At 51.9% G+C, this 12,920-nt stretch overlaps 1 protein-coding gene across 1 annotated transcript; it reads right to left on the bottom strand.

The window, feature by feature from the left end:
• Positions 1–6,241: 6,241 nt before the first annotated feature.
• LOC149809980 (dihydrolipoyllysine-residue succinyltransferase component of 2-oxoglutarate dehydrogenase complex 2, mitochondrial-like) lies at positions 6,242–11,583 on the bottom strand. Its single transcript, XM_089994503.1, has 6 exons — positions 11,520–11,583; positions 11,071–11,357; positions 9,766–9,902; positions 7,885–8,182; positions 7,156–7,413; positions 6,242–6,310 (listed from the first exon to the last, which is right to left on the bottom strand). The coding sequence occupies exons 1-6, from the start codon at positions 11,569–11,571 to the stop codon at positions 6,242–6,244; spliced, it is 1,101 nt and encodes a 366-aa protein (XP_089850629.1). The 5' UTR covers positions 11,572–11,583.
• Positions 11,584–12,920: the final 1,337 nt, after the last annotated feature.

Below are 12,920 nucleotides of genomic sequence, written 5' to 3'. Positions count from 1 at the left end.
AAAGTAGTCGTCTGCGGGGCTCAGAGCTCGGGGAAGTCGACCATTCTCAACTCCTTCTCGAGTGCCTCGGTATCACTGGTACGCATTGACGAGTGGCACACGTGTGTCTATTGATGGCGTACTTATTCGTGCATTCGCGTATTGGTATCACTAATTCCCTAGTAGTAGAACTGACATGAAATGAGTGCGCTCAAGGCGACGTCGACGACGAGCGAGGCACGCTGGGCTGGTCTTGTGAATGGAGGGATGCAGCATCCCCAAAGGAGGATGCAACGTTGAAAGTTTTTGACATTCCCATGTAATTCTTAGAGTTGCCAATGCCCATGTGGATGCGGTAGTGTTGTAGACAGATACGCCATCATCAAATTCGAGTACTCAATTACTCGTCTATGAAGAAAGCAAGTAACGTGTTGCAGTGTTGCAGGTGCCTGGCACAGTAAGGTCCTTCTTGCCGGTGGGGGTTGCTCAACTACCTTCCCAGTCACCATCTGCCTGGACTACCACCCTCAGGGCTGCCCTCCTAGTCACGCCCTCGGGCGCCGCGTCGATAACAACACATCCGACCCCATCATACTACAGGGGGACACTGCCTCCATGCTTGCCGCTATCAAGCACGAGCAAATGAGGATCCGATCCGGGGAAGTGCTGACACTGGATAGCGGCGAGATTGGCGTGCAGGTGTGTTCTGATTTGCCCCGTGTAATCTGACATCAGCATTGCATCATGCCATTCGGATACCATAGTCTCCACAGTAATTCACAACATTGATTTGTGGGCCCAGCGCCACAAACCCCTCTGTCTAGTTTTGCCTGTCTTGATCTGAGATTCAGATGGAATGATTCATAATTTTTGCTAGCAATGAGTGCGCTCTGAGCGCTGTTACGTGCGCTGACCGACTGTTTTCAGACCACTAAAGCTGTTGAGATAGTCTACGCTACCTTGAAGGTTCGTGTGCTGCACCCCATGCCCCCTCAAACTCCGAACGCCACACGGTACACTACCGACGTGCCTTGGCGAGATCGTCGACTGATGATGCATCTTCTGACACTACCGCATCCACATTCACGCGGGCAACTCCAAGTTTTTGTTGGGATGCAGTGCAACCATTTCCATCACCCGATTGATCTGTTGTTAAAAAAAAAAGAACAATGTTCTGGAAGTCTCCCAGACCATGCTGCTGCGTGTGCAGGCGCAAGTGAGAGGGCTATCTAGCACAAGCCTGACAGTGACACTGCAGCGCGAAACTGCGCAGCCGCTCGAGTTGGTTGATGTACCTGGGCTCATCGACAGCAATGCCCAGCCGAGCCTTGCAAAGCTGCTTCAAGACATCACCACGTGAGCGTTCGTCCGCCATTTGCACTGCCGACAATCTCCCATTTGGGCTACGTTTGCTTGATGATAGTGCATCTTTGCACAGCCCTGCCTGCGTCGTACGTTAGTATGGAATGTTTGACCGGACCAATTGGAAGTTCCGATATGTAGTGTCAGCGATTGGACTGTGTCGCTTCTAGTGAGATGCCTTCCCCGCATACCTATACAGTACGTGGCGTTGTTGGCGTACGCTCTGTCCGATTGAATTGTTGTTTGGTTTTGTTTTCGTGTGAGCGCGGGTTATCTAATGACTGCATAGGGTGCACATCTAGCACTCCTCAACCTGATGATTAGGGCGACATCGCACAGCGCATCGACCGCACGTTTGAACTAATTTCGCTGCCGCTTCTTGATGCCTCGGCTATTAGCCGGCTTATGCATTCAAATTTTTCGAAGAACCAGCCCCCATGGCGTATTTTGTCGGCAACTGCGTCTGACTCATATATGATGAATGCCTGCAGGCTGGAACTCGCCGGACAAGAGCATGGCTCCCTCGGCATGGGCCCTCGGGCGTGCGAGTGTGTGCTGATCGTTGCGAAGCTCACCGACAACGAGGCGACGTCGCCCGCCGTCGGCCTCGTCACGAAGCTCCTGCAGGACCGCAAGGCCCGCGACCTTTCGTTACCCGCTCATGTCTGCATCGTGCTGCGTCACGATGGTGGGTCCAGAGTGGGGCTACAGCTCTCTGGCTGGAAGCGGAGGTGAGCTGCCTTGAGCTGTCTGGTTGAGCACATAAATCCATAGCAGACTATTCAGTCTAATTTGAGCCCATGCCTTGTTGTGTGAGTACTCTATTTAGGTGCGAATTCTGACTTTCTCGTCCGCTTGTCAACACCGCCTTCTTTGGGCTGGTTTGTTCATTTTATCGATTTTGAGGACTGCGTCGAGGGGTGCAAAACGATGACGACGTCTCAGCTACCTTGTAGTGGTCTGTGAATGCAGTGCATACTTAGGCAATACAAAGCGGCCTTAGACAGTCACATTGTCTCTGTTATAGCCTATGCTACTCTTCCTAAGTCTATGAATACGCGTACCAGTCTTTTCTCTTACTCTCCACTGATGCACTTGGTGTCCGTTCAGGTACGAGGCATTTGCGGAAATGGGCGTGCAGTGCACAGTATTTGTCACCCGAGCTGTCATGCATCCTCGTGAGGAGACAGAGAGCTTGAAACAGGATCGAGCTTTTGACAATTGCCCCTGGCTGAGCCGTGGGTGCCAGGCGTTGGCTCAGTACGCTCCCTTCAAAGGCCCCTGAACCCCTTCTCCCCATTGTCTTTTGCGGTCATGCCACGACGAAGCATACGCCACAGACAGCTGAACATTTACCGTGTTGCCGCTACATGTTCAAGTGAAAATGAAGAAAGAGCGTGTCTGAAAATGTTTTGCTGTTCATCTCCAGACAGTCTGGTGGAATCGGTAACAGAAATCAGGACTCCACTATCTAATTTTGGGCCAGGTATATAAAATGTATGGTATGTCTGGTTCATGGTACCTGCAGTTGAATGGTTTGCGGGCTTCAGACAATGTTTGAGTGTTAGCTGTGTTGAGTAGTTCATGGCGATGCGGCATGTGCACTACATTGACGGTTCCTTCTAGGTTATGTCAGCATGTGCAGACACTAGGGATCTGAGTCAGACATCCAACGGGCTGCCTCCCACGGATCATTGAGATCAGCTCGGGCGGTCTCACCCGGCTACGCTGCCGGCCGTTTTTGGGCTGGCACACTCATTTTTCATTTAACTAACTGATATGTTTCAGTAGTCTCTCTCCTTGTTACACGGCGCCCTCGCCTTGTTACACGGCGCAGGTAGGGTTGTATAAAAGCGTCCGGTCAACTGATTCACCACCAGCAGACCCTTCAAAGCTGCTGTGTAGGTGGCTCCAATCACAGTACATGGCGCTCATGGGCATTAACCGGCAAAGGGCCCCCGGAAAGGGAGGGCTGCAGAGGGAGCTGGTTAAGTCCTCCCGGGCCCTGACCACGATGCTCGCCCACATGGGCGCCGAGGAGGGCTATCAGCAAGCTCAGATCGACGCCCTGGAGAGCAACCTCAGGCACCTGAACCTCGATACGCGCACTCTAGAAGCGTCGACGAACTTCAAAGTTTGGGGCATCATTGAGGAGCGAAGCGTCACCATTGCCGACGCAATCCCGATGTGCGCCGTTCCTTTGCGCTTTCCGAGAGGATGCACAAGTTGCACTTGCCTTTGCCGTGAAGTCACAACAGATTCCTCCCGACCTGAAGGTCATCAGCTCACAACCGAGTCGTTCTTGCCTGTCTGTAGGCGTTGTTGCCTGTTTCGACGCCGGCCTCGTGCAGGCACGCCACTTGCTGATGTACACTTTCAAAACGCTCTGGCATCCACATGGAGCAACCCCAAGTACCGTAGTCTAGTTAGAACTTGGCCAAATGGCCAGCGTTTCATTCTCTGCACAATCTAAACACTTTTTGATTCGGAAAATAGATGCAACAAATCACGAGTTTTGGTACGTATAGGTACTCGCGGGACCTTATTGCATTGCGTCAGTTGGCCAAGTGATGACTAGACTACGGTACTGTATGGACTCAGTGCTACCATTACCATTACCTGTGGCAAGCATGCCTGGGTCAGCCTGACATACCATAGACCGATGTGATCTAATGAAGTGCTGTAGGTGGGACCCCGCGCCCAACGCTGTGGGTGTGGCAGCAGCCGAGCGGCACACCCTTGGAGTATCCCGCGTCGAAATCGAGCGCGCAATCCTCCACGAGCAGCAGCAGGCGCAGGTGCTGTTCCCGGGGCTTGAGAGCCAGCTGCCCCTCTACAAGCGCTTCAAAGCTGCAATCTTCACCGCCATGCTGACTCACGGATTCCCCCCCCGCGACGACGACGCTCACGACCCCCCCCCCGCCCTGCGCTTTCTCGGCAAGCTCACCGAGGATCTCTACAGCATGGCACAGACCGTCGCGGCTGCGATTGCGTACGATCTCACCCCTGCGGTGAAAGGCGCTCACACTTCCCCAGAGAGCTTCAGCAGCCCGTTCTTCAACTGGGTTAAGGCGCTGCTTCTGGCAAGCTTGCACGAGACTGACCGCATCAACAACAGTATCCAAGGGATTGCCGCGGCGGTCGCCAACGCGGAGACGGCGAAGCCTGATAGCTCGGGTTTCAGCGACCGTGCCGCAAAGAAGCTGCTGAAGCGCGTTGAGCTGCAGCATCTAGTGGGCAGGAACGGAAGAGAGGAGGAGAAACGAGAAGCTGCGAGGCTGATGACAACCCTCACTTTGCCTTGCAACCAGCTCGAAACGGCGCTTGAAATGTGGTGGAACGAAACGGCTCGCGTGGCGATCGTTGCCGCGATCAAGAGAGCGTGTGATGATTTCGGACACGCGTTTGTCACTGATGCGACGAGGTATGTGCGTGGCATTGCAGATGGGCACATGGTGTGTGTTGCTGATGGCTGCGAGTTCAGCCAGGCTAGCATGCTTGATCGGTTGCACGAAACACACCAGCACAAGGAGCTCAGGCGCAAAGCGCAGGATGCCCTGTTGGCTGTTAATGAAGCTGCGACAGTGCTGAACGCGCTGGCCACACTCAGATCATGAGATTGATGTATCTGTTTGCAACACTACTGCATCCACATGTACATTGGCAACTCCAAGAACCATTTGGGAATGGTGTTACCATTACCATCACCTGAGGCAAGCCAGAGCTGTTTATAGCGCGTGTCGGGTAAATTGTTATGGCCACGAATGCCTTTGCTGCGTGTTGCTCTGCTCTGGATTGAAGAATTGGATTGTTTGTTGTTTGTGACGGAGTAGGTAGGCTGGTTTGAAGGCGAGCCCAGCTTACAACGTTGAAAGTCCTATATTGTGAGTGCAGCGCTGCTCATTCGCCGTATTGCGCATGATCAGGTGGCATCAGTGTAATGTGGCATTATGTGTGATCACCACCCCTACGCTCTTAGTCTGCCGTTCCATCATGTCCTCTCCCAGTGCAAACATCGCAAGCATCGCACTAGATCAGGCCTTCCGCAAACCTCGCTAGTGGCATCCTTCTCAAAAGGATGTTGTGTCCCATCACTTAGGTGCAGAGATCAGCTCTGGCTGTCTCACCTGTTGTCAACGCCACCTTCGTTTGGCTCGTGGACTTTTGTTCATAGGCATCACAGTTTCAAGATGCAGTTGCTGCCATTGGTGTAATAGTTTTAGCATCTCTGTAACCTAGCAATGACATGTTTGGTGAGCCATTTTGACTTTCCGCCTGTGCTGAGCTCGAGATTGTTGCTCGGTCCTCTAGTTCACAGCAGCGGAAGGTCCACCAGTAACATGCCTTGTCTCGTGTGGGCGCATGATGTGGAGAGTGGGTTGCGAGCAGAGTTGAACCTCGACCCAGCACCAGTCAGTGCGCACCCTGGGTTAGGGCAGAGCCAGAACCCTGATCTGGAGGACACCACGGTCACAGGGTTGGCAGAGCAACAACGCAAATGGCTATTAAAAGACACATTGACAAGTGTGCTGTCTGCTGATTGCAATCATCCACACTTCACTGCCCACAAACCAGACATCAAATGAAGTAATAAAATCCGTTGCCTGCCACCTGCATCGCTATCAGTGCGCCAAGGTGTGCAGGTCGAGCGGTGAGCCCACTAGTAAATGGAAGTAAGGCGCCCAGCGAAGGGACAAAGGAGTGACTTGGCAGCATCGCAAGCCAGATCGGGAGCGCTACAGTTGAGTAGCCAAAAGCCTATCTTGAAGCAAAGGCCGTGCATCAGCAACGTAAACCTTAGAACCTAACCCCTCAACCCCACAGCTTCGGTGAATGGCTGCTAAAGTGAATCAGGCGATCCATGGGCGTGAATTCATGCACAAGCGGGTCGAGAACGTTATTACAGCTCGAGCAGCAGGCGGCGCGGGTCTTCGATAATGTCCTTGATGTGCTTCAAGAAGATGACAGCCTGCATTCCAAAACGCCTGTCAGCACTTGGGGAATATTCCTGCATTGCTCTGCTGATGCCCACGTCGACCGGTCGGGTTGTTAACAGACACATGCTAATCATCTTACAGAAAACGAAGGTAGAACTTTGGACGCCGCCGAATATTGGCAGGCGTAATCTAGAACAGAATCTGCTGTAAGAGCAACGTCTCTGTCTATCAGTGTCCTGGGCACATCAGGAAACCGCGAAGCCGAGCTAAGATTGGAATGCATGACCCCTCGAATCATCTTAAGGAGATAGTGTACGAATCGTCCAGAAACAGCACGTTGACATCGGGGGCCACTGTCTGGCTCCTTCAACTCGTTAGAACGAGAATGATGACATGCATTTTTAGCTCATGTTGGTCCTGGATTGAAAGCTGGAGTATGCAAAGCGGGCTCATGTCCTTTCGTGAGCACGAAAGGACATGAGTCAGAAGGCAGCACACAAGAAGCAGAGAGAGGCTGCCGTTACATGTCGGCAAGCAAAGCGGTGTTCAGCCTGTCTAGGTACTACAACGAGGAGCTGCTAAAGGACATGGCGATGTTTGGCGGAAGCGAGAGGGATGCTGCTTCTCAATTTGAGCTGTGCCGCTCTGCTTGCGTCGAACACTTGATATACCCTGAACAGAATCAGGAACAGACGGCAACAAAAGTTGTAGACTGACGGAGAAGAGGAGCAAACAGAAGCGAAATAGGAACAGGAGAGGAGAAATAGCTTTTGTGTTCATACCTCCAGGTACCCTGCTGACCCACTCAATAAGTGGCACAGTTGATGGCAAGAATCACGGGATGATCGCAGAAATTAAGAAGCCTAGGGGGCCGCACCTCACGGCCATCGATGAGGCGATGGTCGTATGTGAGAGCCACATACATCATGGGACGGGCCTCGATGGAGTTGCCGATGACCATGGGGCGCTTCTGGATGCTGTGCATGCCAAGTATCGCGGACTGGGGGGGGTTGATGATGGGCGTGGAGAGCAGGGAGCCGTAAACACCTCCGTTCGAGATGGTGAAGGTGCCTCCCGCCATCTCGTCGATCGAGAGCGTGCCGTTTTTGGCCTTCTGGCCCAGCGCCACGATCGCCTGCAGGAAACGGACTGCGTGAGAATGATTTACAAATGCAGTTGGGTGATTGCATGGTTTTGCAGTCACTGGATCTGAATCCAACTGCTCTCTGGCCCAGCGCCATGATCGCCTGCTGGAGATGCGTGATGGACGATGCTTGTGGCTACTTGATGATGTATCTAATAACAGCGCTGCTGCATCCACATGGACATTGCCAGCTTTAAGAACTACTTGGGAATCAGTGCTACCATGACCATCACTTGAGGCTACTTCACCTGACCAAAAAACAATCTGGAAGGATGCGAACTAGCCGAAGGCGCATTCAAACTCCTCTCCTTTGAATCAGTCTGTCGAGGCACTGCCAATCGTCAGATAGCACTACTCATGATGATGATGCTGTGAAGTTATACAACACCACCGCATCCCATTACTGTCCAGAACTCAGTGATGCTAGTACCAAAGCAATTTCGGCAATGCCCCCCCCCGCACCTTTTCAATGCCAGCGAAGCCCAGCTGATTCACATCGCGCAGCACGGGAACCACGAGGCCCTTGGGTGTGGCAACGGCAATGGAGATGTCGGTGTAGTCGCGGTAGATGATGTCGGTGTCGTCGATGACGGCGTTGATTGAGGGGATGGCCTCGAGTCCGGAGGAGGCTGCCTTGATGAACGCCGACATGAAGCCGAGCTTGACACCATGCTTCTCGAGGAAGGCGTCCTTGAACTCATTACGCATCGCCATGATGTTAGTCATGTCGATCTCATTGAACGTCGACAGCATCGCGTACCTGCACGAGCACGAAGCCTGAGCATGCGTGCATGGCTGGTATCTACAAAGGTGGCTTCCATTCGCGGAATTAGCTACTGAAATGATCGTTACAATCCAGCTTTGCTTGACGGCAACGTGAGCCTGCAGACACCGGTGGCGGCCCTGGGAAGAGTTATATTTTCATTTGAACAGCCCGGCGACATGGAGCAGCATGTGCTGTTCCGAGAAAGGTGCAGCTGGCTTGCGCTTTAGCACATCCCAGGCGTTGACAGCGATCCAGATCGGGTTGCTTGGTTCGTATACTCTGCCAGCAGCGTCTGCTATCTCGCGATGGATAATCGGTATCGAGATGCCTCGTGCCAGCAAGGAAGGCTGCTATGGCACGGGTGCCGAGGATCTGATGCTGCTTCGAGCCATCTTTTTGCAACACTAACACACCCACATGGACATTAGCAACTCCAGTACTGTTAAAAAATCGCTGGTGTGTGAAATTCAGAGCGATTGATCGCGCTGGTCGCTGGATGCTTACACCCCTGCATCAGGGTTTACCGGAACTCCGGAAGACCTGGGACACTGATCACATGCTGCCAAAAAGAATACCACCGGAGGAGGGTTCAACACTTACGTATTTACGACACCTGTGACCGAGTGGATCGATAGGAATAGGGTAGAGGGTAGAATGCGACAAAGGCGCAGCATCAAGCGCAGCCTCACTAGTAGGTTGTCAACACTGGGTTGTCACATGTGTCCGTATGCTTACGGCAACATGCCGTTCTCGTATTCCTTGTTCTGATTCCCTTTTCAGTGCGTGTGGCAACACACATGTGTCTGGTCCGACACCGAAGAGTGTAGACACTGCTCATGGCAACAACTCAACCTCATCAATGAATGAGATTTAGTTATTGCCATAAGCGGTGTCTACACACGATGGTGCCTGATCAGATACATGTATGTTGCCACATTGTTGCTTTTACATTGCCTGTTTCAGACTACCGGACTGCTTTTACGCATTGCTGTACCTTTGACAACAGCTGCTTCTTGTGAGTCTTTAAGAAAGTAGTGCCTGCTTCAGAATGGGTTTCGTCCCCAATTCTGTCCACAGAATTCGTGCACAACCACATACAAGGACTCTCTGCTTGGACTTGATTGCTTTTATCACACTTGTTCTACTACGAGACACAGCACATAAACCACTCGCAATCACGTGGTGCAAGTTAGCCCACTGTGTGTACAGACAAATTTGAATATGAAGCATTGTGGGCTATCGACTTGTCCGGCTAAGAATGGGTAGTCCGGATGTACAAATACCAATTATGCATATTGATCCTTGACGAAGTTATGTTCAGGAATCTAATCGAATCCATATGCAATCTGGATTTGAGATGGAATATATCTTACGGATTGACGCGAGAACAAGCGGTATGTCCCAGTTTTCCTGGTTCACCTTTCAAAACGTATCCTCTCTCTGTTTAAACTGGCGCGTGTTCACTGCAGTAAATGAAAGTATACTGCGAGAGCTGAGTCCGCGTAGCGGTCGAGGCCATGTTGTGACAAGTGAAGAATCAGCAAATATGATGTGGTCGGCACGTGGCAGCGTCGCACGTGTTCTGAGCACCCTTCAACCGGTCAGCAATCCGCAGGCGCAGCCGGGTCATCTTCACACGCCTCTCACCCCTGGCCATGGGGCCTCCATGAGTGGGAGCTGCAGATGGGGCCGCTTCCGTCACTGGAGGGGGGACCTGCACACAAGGATGACCGCACGTCTGTGTATGGCTGACACTCTTGGACTTGCCCGCATGTCATTCTTAAATGTGCCAGCAGCTATGCTCACTTGGACTGCCCAACGCTTGTCGATTTGCATACGTCAAAGCGATAGATGAGGCAGCACCTGGGCTCGAAAACATGTGTGATGAACTAAACAGCATTGCTATGTACGTACATGCATGCCCATACCTGACAGACCTCATTTCTCAGGGTGCTTATCGCAAGCATCAACGATGGCATGTTCGTGAAGTCCAATGGACAAGTCCAAGGAGGATTCGGTCAGATGACCAGAAGGTGAATGTGCTGCTCTGATGGTTTGCTTGGGCCACAGAACACAGGTCTATGCCGATGTTCAAGCTGATGATGTGGTGTACTGCAACCCAAATTTTCCCATGTGGAAGTTGACGAGAGCCCAGAGGCAGTAAGCATGTGAGCAGAAAGGGATATGTAGCACTCCTATAGGTTACCTACCCTGTGGGATACGCGGCATGTTCATAACCTGCCCTTCGAGTACCTCTTGGACATGGCGATGACGATGTACCTGCCCCCACAGGGCACTGCAAAAAGCAACCACGGAACCACATGCTGATTTGTGTTCCAATCATGCAACATTGTAATGGCTTTCATGAAGCATGGACGGTGAATCAATGGCAATGTTGATGGTTCATGCCAGCAGGCTGCAGTCCCGTAATCTGAAACATCAGTCGACCCTTTGTGACCTTCACCCTGGAGGAAGAGGTCATTACCCATAGCTGCACAACATTTTTGGTTGCTCTATACTCATTCAGTGTCTGTTGTAGGTATGCAACAATGACTGATTGTGTGTAGAGCCACTGTGTTTGACTTTCCAATGTCCACAGCTCTTGGAATCAGACACGCCACTGAAAGGGTGGAAAGATGCTACCCATGCACACAAATGTCACGGGCATGAGGTGATTAAAGCTATTAGAGGGCATTTCAGGTCCCATGGATGACAGTGAGACCAGCTGGTCTCAGAGTCAGGGTTGCATACCTTCCCCGTTTTGTGTTTCTATAACAGCTATGTGAGGCAAAGATGCATTTAGATGCAAGCCGTGCTCATATGGTGTGTGTTCACTGGGAGAGGCCTGGTTCATGTGGACTGTGTTCTCTATGTGCTCGTACCTTGGGTGCTGCTTTCTGTGCAGGGGCTGGTTCTTCTTTCTTTTCCATTGCAGCGGCAGGTGCTTCTTTTTTAGGAGCATCTGCCTTTGCTGCTGCTCCTCCTGCTGCTGTCACTGCTGCAGGGTCATCATCCACTGTGGCGACAGCTTGTCCAACTGTGACAGTGTCTTGAGCTTTGAGGTTGAGTGTGGTCAGCACTGCTGGAAGTGAGCCCGTGTAACGCACATCGATCGTGACTTTGTCGGTCTCAATCAATGCAATGACGTCGTCGGGATTCACCACCGACCCTGCACAACAACGGCATGTGTCATTCGAGCAAACAACGCGCCCCTGAGCCTTGCTTTCGAAACGCTGGCATGCGCTGGGCAAGCTGCACAACCTATCTCACAAGCCTTCTCAGCAAGCTACGGTTGTGCTCAAAGGTGTGAAGGCAGCATGTGGAAGTTCACCTGCTTCCTTTTCGACGCTGGCGACTGAGCCTTCAGTGATGGAGTCACCCATCGACGGAACCGTGATGTCTATCAAAGCCATAGAAGCAGCAGCTGGATGGAACTGTCTTCCATGGCACTGCTTACAACTTGTGGACGCAGCACTGGAAATTGGTGATTCCTGTAAAGCTGCTGTGACCCTGCATCAATTCTTTCGTGTCAATTGCTGCTTGCAAGTGAATGGACAATCGACAAGTCAATCGCTTCGCACCTGCTGGAGAAATTTGCTCGATTTGAAGGTGACAACAACAAAGGACCTGCAAACACACTTTGTCCGCAAAGACGCCCACACTGGTCGCTCAGCAATCGGGCATGAAGGAGGCCAGTGCGCTCACACACGACGGAGGACACATATTCCACTTGAGCCTCCTGCAGCAACGCCCAAAGTTACGATAGTCACAATACGCATAAAAAACTGGCTACTCGTGATATTCATGAACGCACCGCGCTCCTGGCGAACTGCAGGCCTTGCCGACCTAGACTCCTGAAGAGTGCCATGATGACCCCTGAGCTGTTGAGCTGCTTTGCAGCAGCCTTTCGCATTTCCGGCAAAAACCGTCCGGAGAAACCAACAGACTCGACGCGAGTGGCAGAAACACCTGCGAGAGCTTCTACACCTTGGAGAAGCAGCTCTGGTGCTGTGTGGTTTGTGCTTGCATGGTCAAGCTGGAAAACTATCTCGAGATATTATCGCCAGTTTATGTAACATTCCAAACCCTAGCCGAAACCGCGTTGTCTAGGATTAGCTAGTAACTAGCCTAGTTGAGGGTTCAAATTCAGAACGGCGCCAGGCTGTGGCTTAACAGCAGCAGGACTGCTTGATATTTGCCCACCATGATTTGGCAGCTGTGTATGCCTGTGGACGCTGCCATGGCTTGCTTGGCACCTTCATCGCTGCTGGCCTTGCAAGTTGCAAATCATGGCCCACCCCATCCTGCTTGCAGCCATTTACCAGAAGAATGCTCTCTCGACAGACAAATTAATCCCTGAGGATTCAAAGTTTGGCGTAGTGAATCCGTCCTTTGTTGTATGTTGTGTGTGGACGCCCTAGACGTTTCGTGATGGAGGAGCCTGAGGTCCCCATCGTAGTCGAGACGGATCCTGCACCGCCTGCGGGCGTACGAATGGCACCACAGTCCCCGCAGCATCCAGAGTATGGTTTTTTATTGGAGGCAGTGAGAACAGCCACGTCATGGGATGACCACAACCTGCTTGAAGACATCAAGAAACCAGTGTTGTTCGAATTCAACCCATTGCAGGTAAGCCTTTTGGAAAGACAACTCTCGCATGATTGCACCTCTTCCAAAGTTCTTATGAGTTCTCAGTGGTTCGTGCGGACTATGATTTGATTACTGTCGCTTT

This window comes from Nuphar pumila, unplaced genomic scaffold (assembly GCF_984573655.1).
Source record: "Nuphar pumila unplaced genomic scaffold, dmNupPumi1.hap1.1 HAP1_SCAFFOLD_617, whole genome shotgun sequence".
NCBI lineage: Eukaryota > Viridiplantae > Streptophyta > Magnoliopsida > Nymphaeales > Nymphaeaceae > Nuphar > Nuphar pumila.
Note: the sequence above shows the minus strand (reverse complement) of the source record. Positions and strands in the feature narration are given on the sequence as shown.

Coding starts and splice junctions, on each gene's coding strand:
- LOC149809980 (XM_089994503.1), bottom strand. CDS start 11,571: ATGGGTGACTCCATCACTGAAGGCTCAGTCGCCAGCGTCGAAAAGGAA. Junction 11,358..11,519: donor CAGCGTCGAAAAGGAAGCAG/GTGAACTTCCAC, acceptor GTTGTTGTGCAG/GGTCGGTGGTGAATCCCGAC. Junction 9,903..11,070: donor CACAGAAAGCAGCACCCAAG/GTACGAGCACAT, acceptor CCTTGTGTGCAG/GTCCCCCCTCCAGTGACGGA.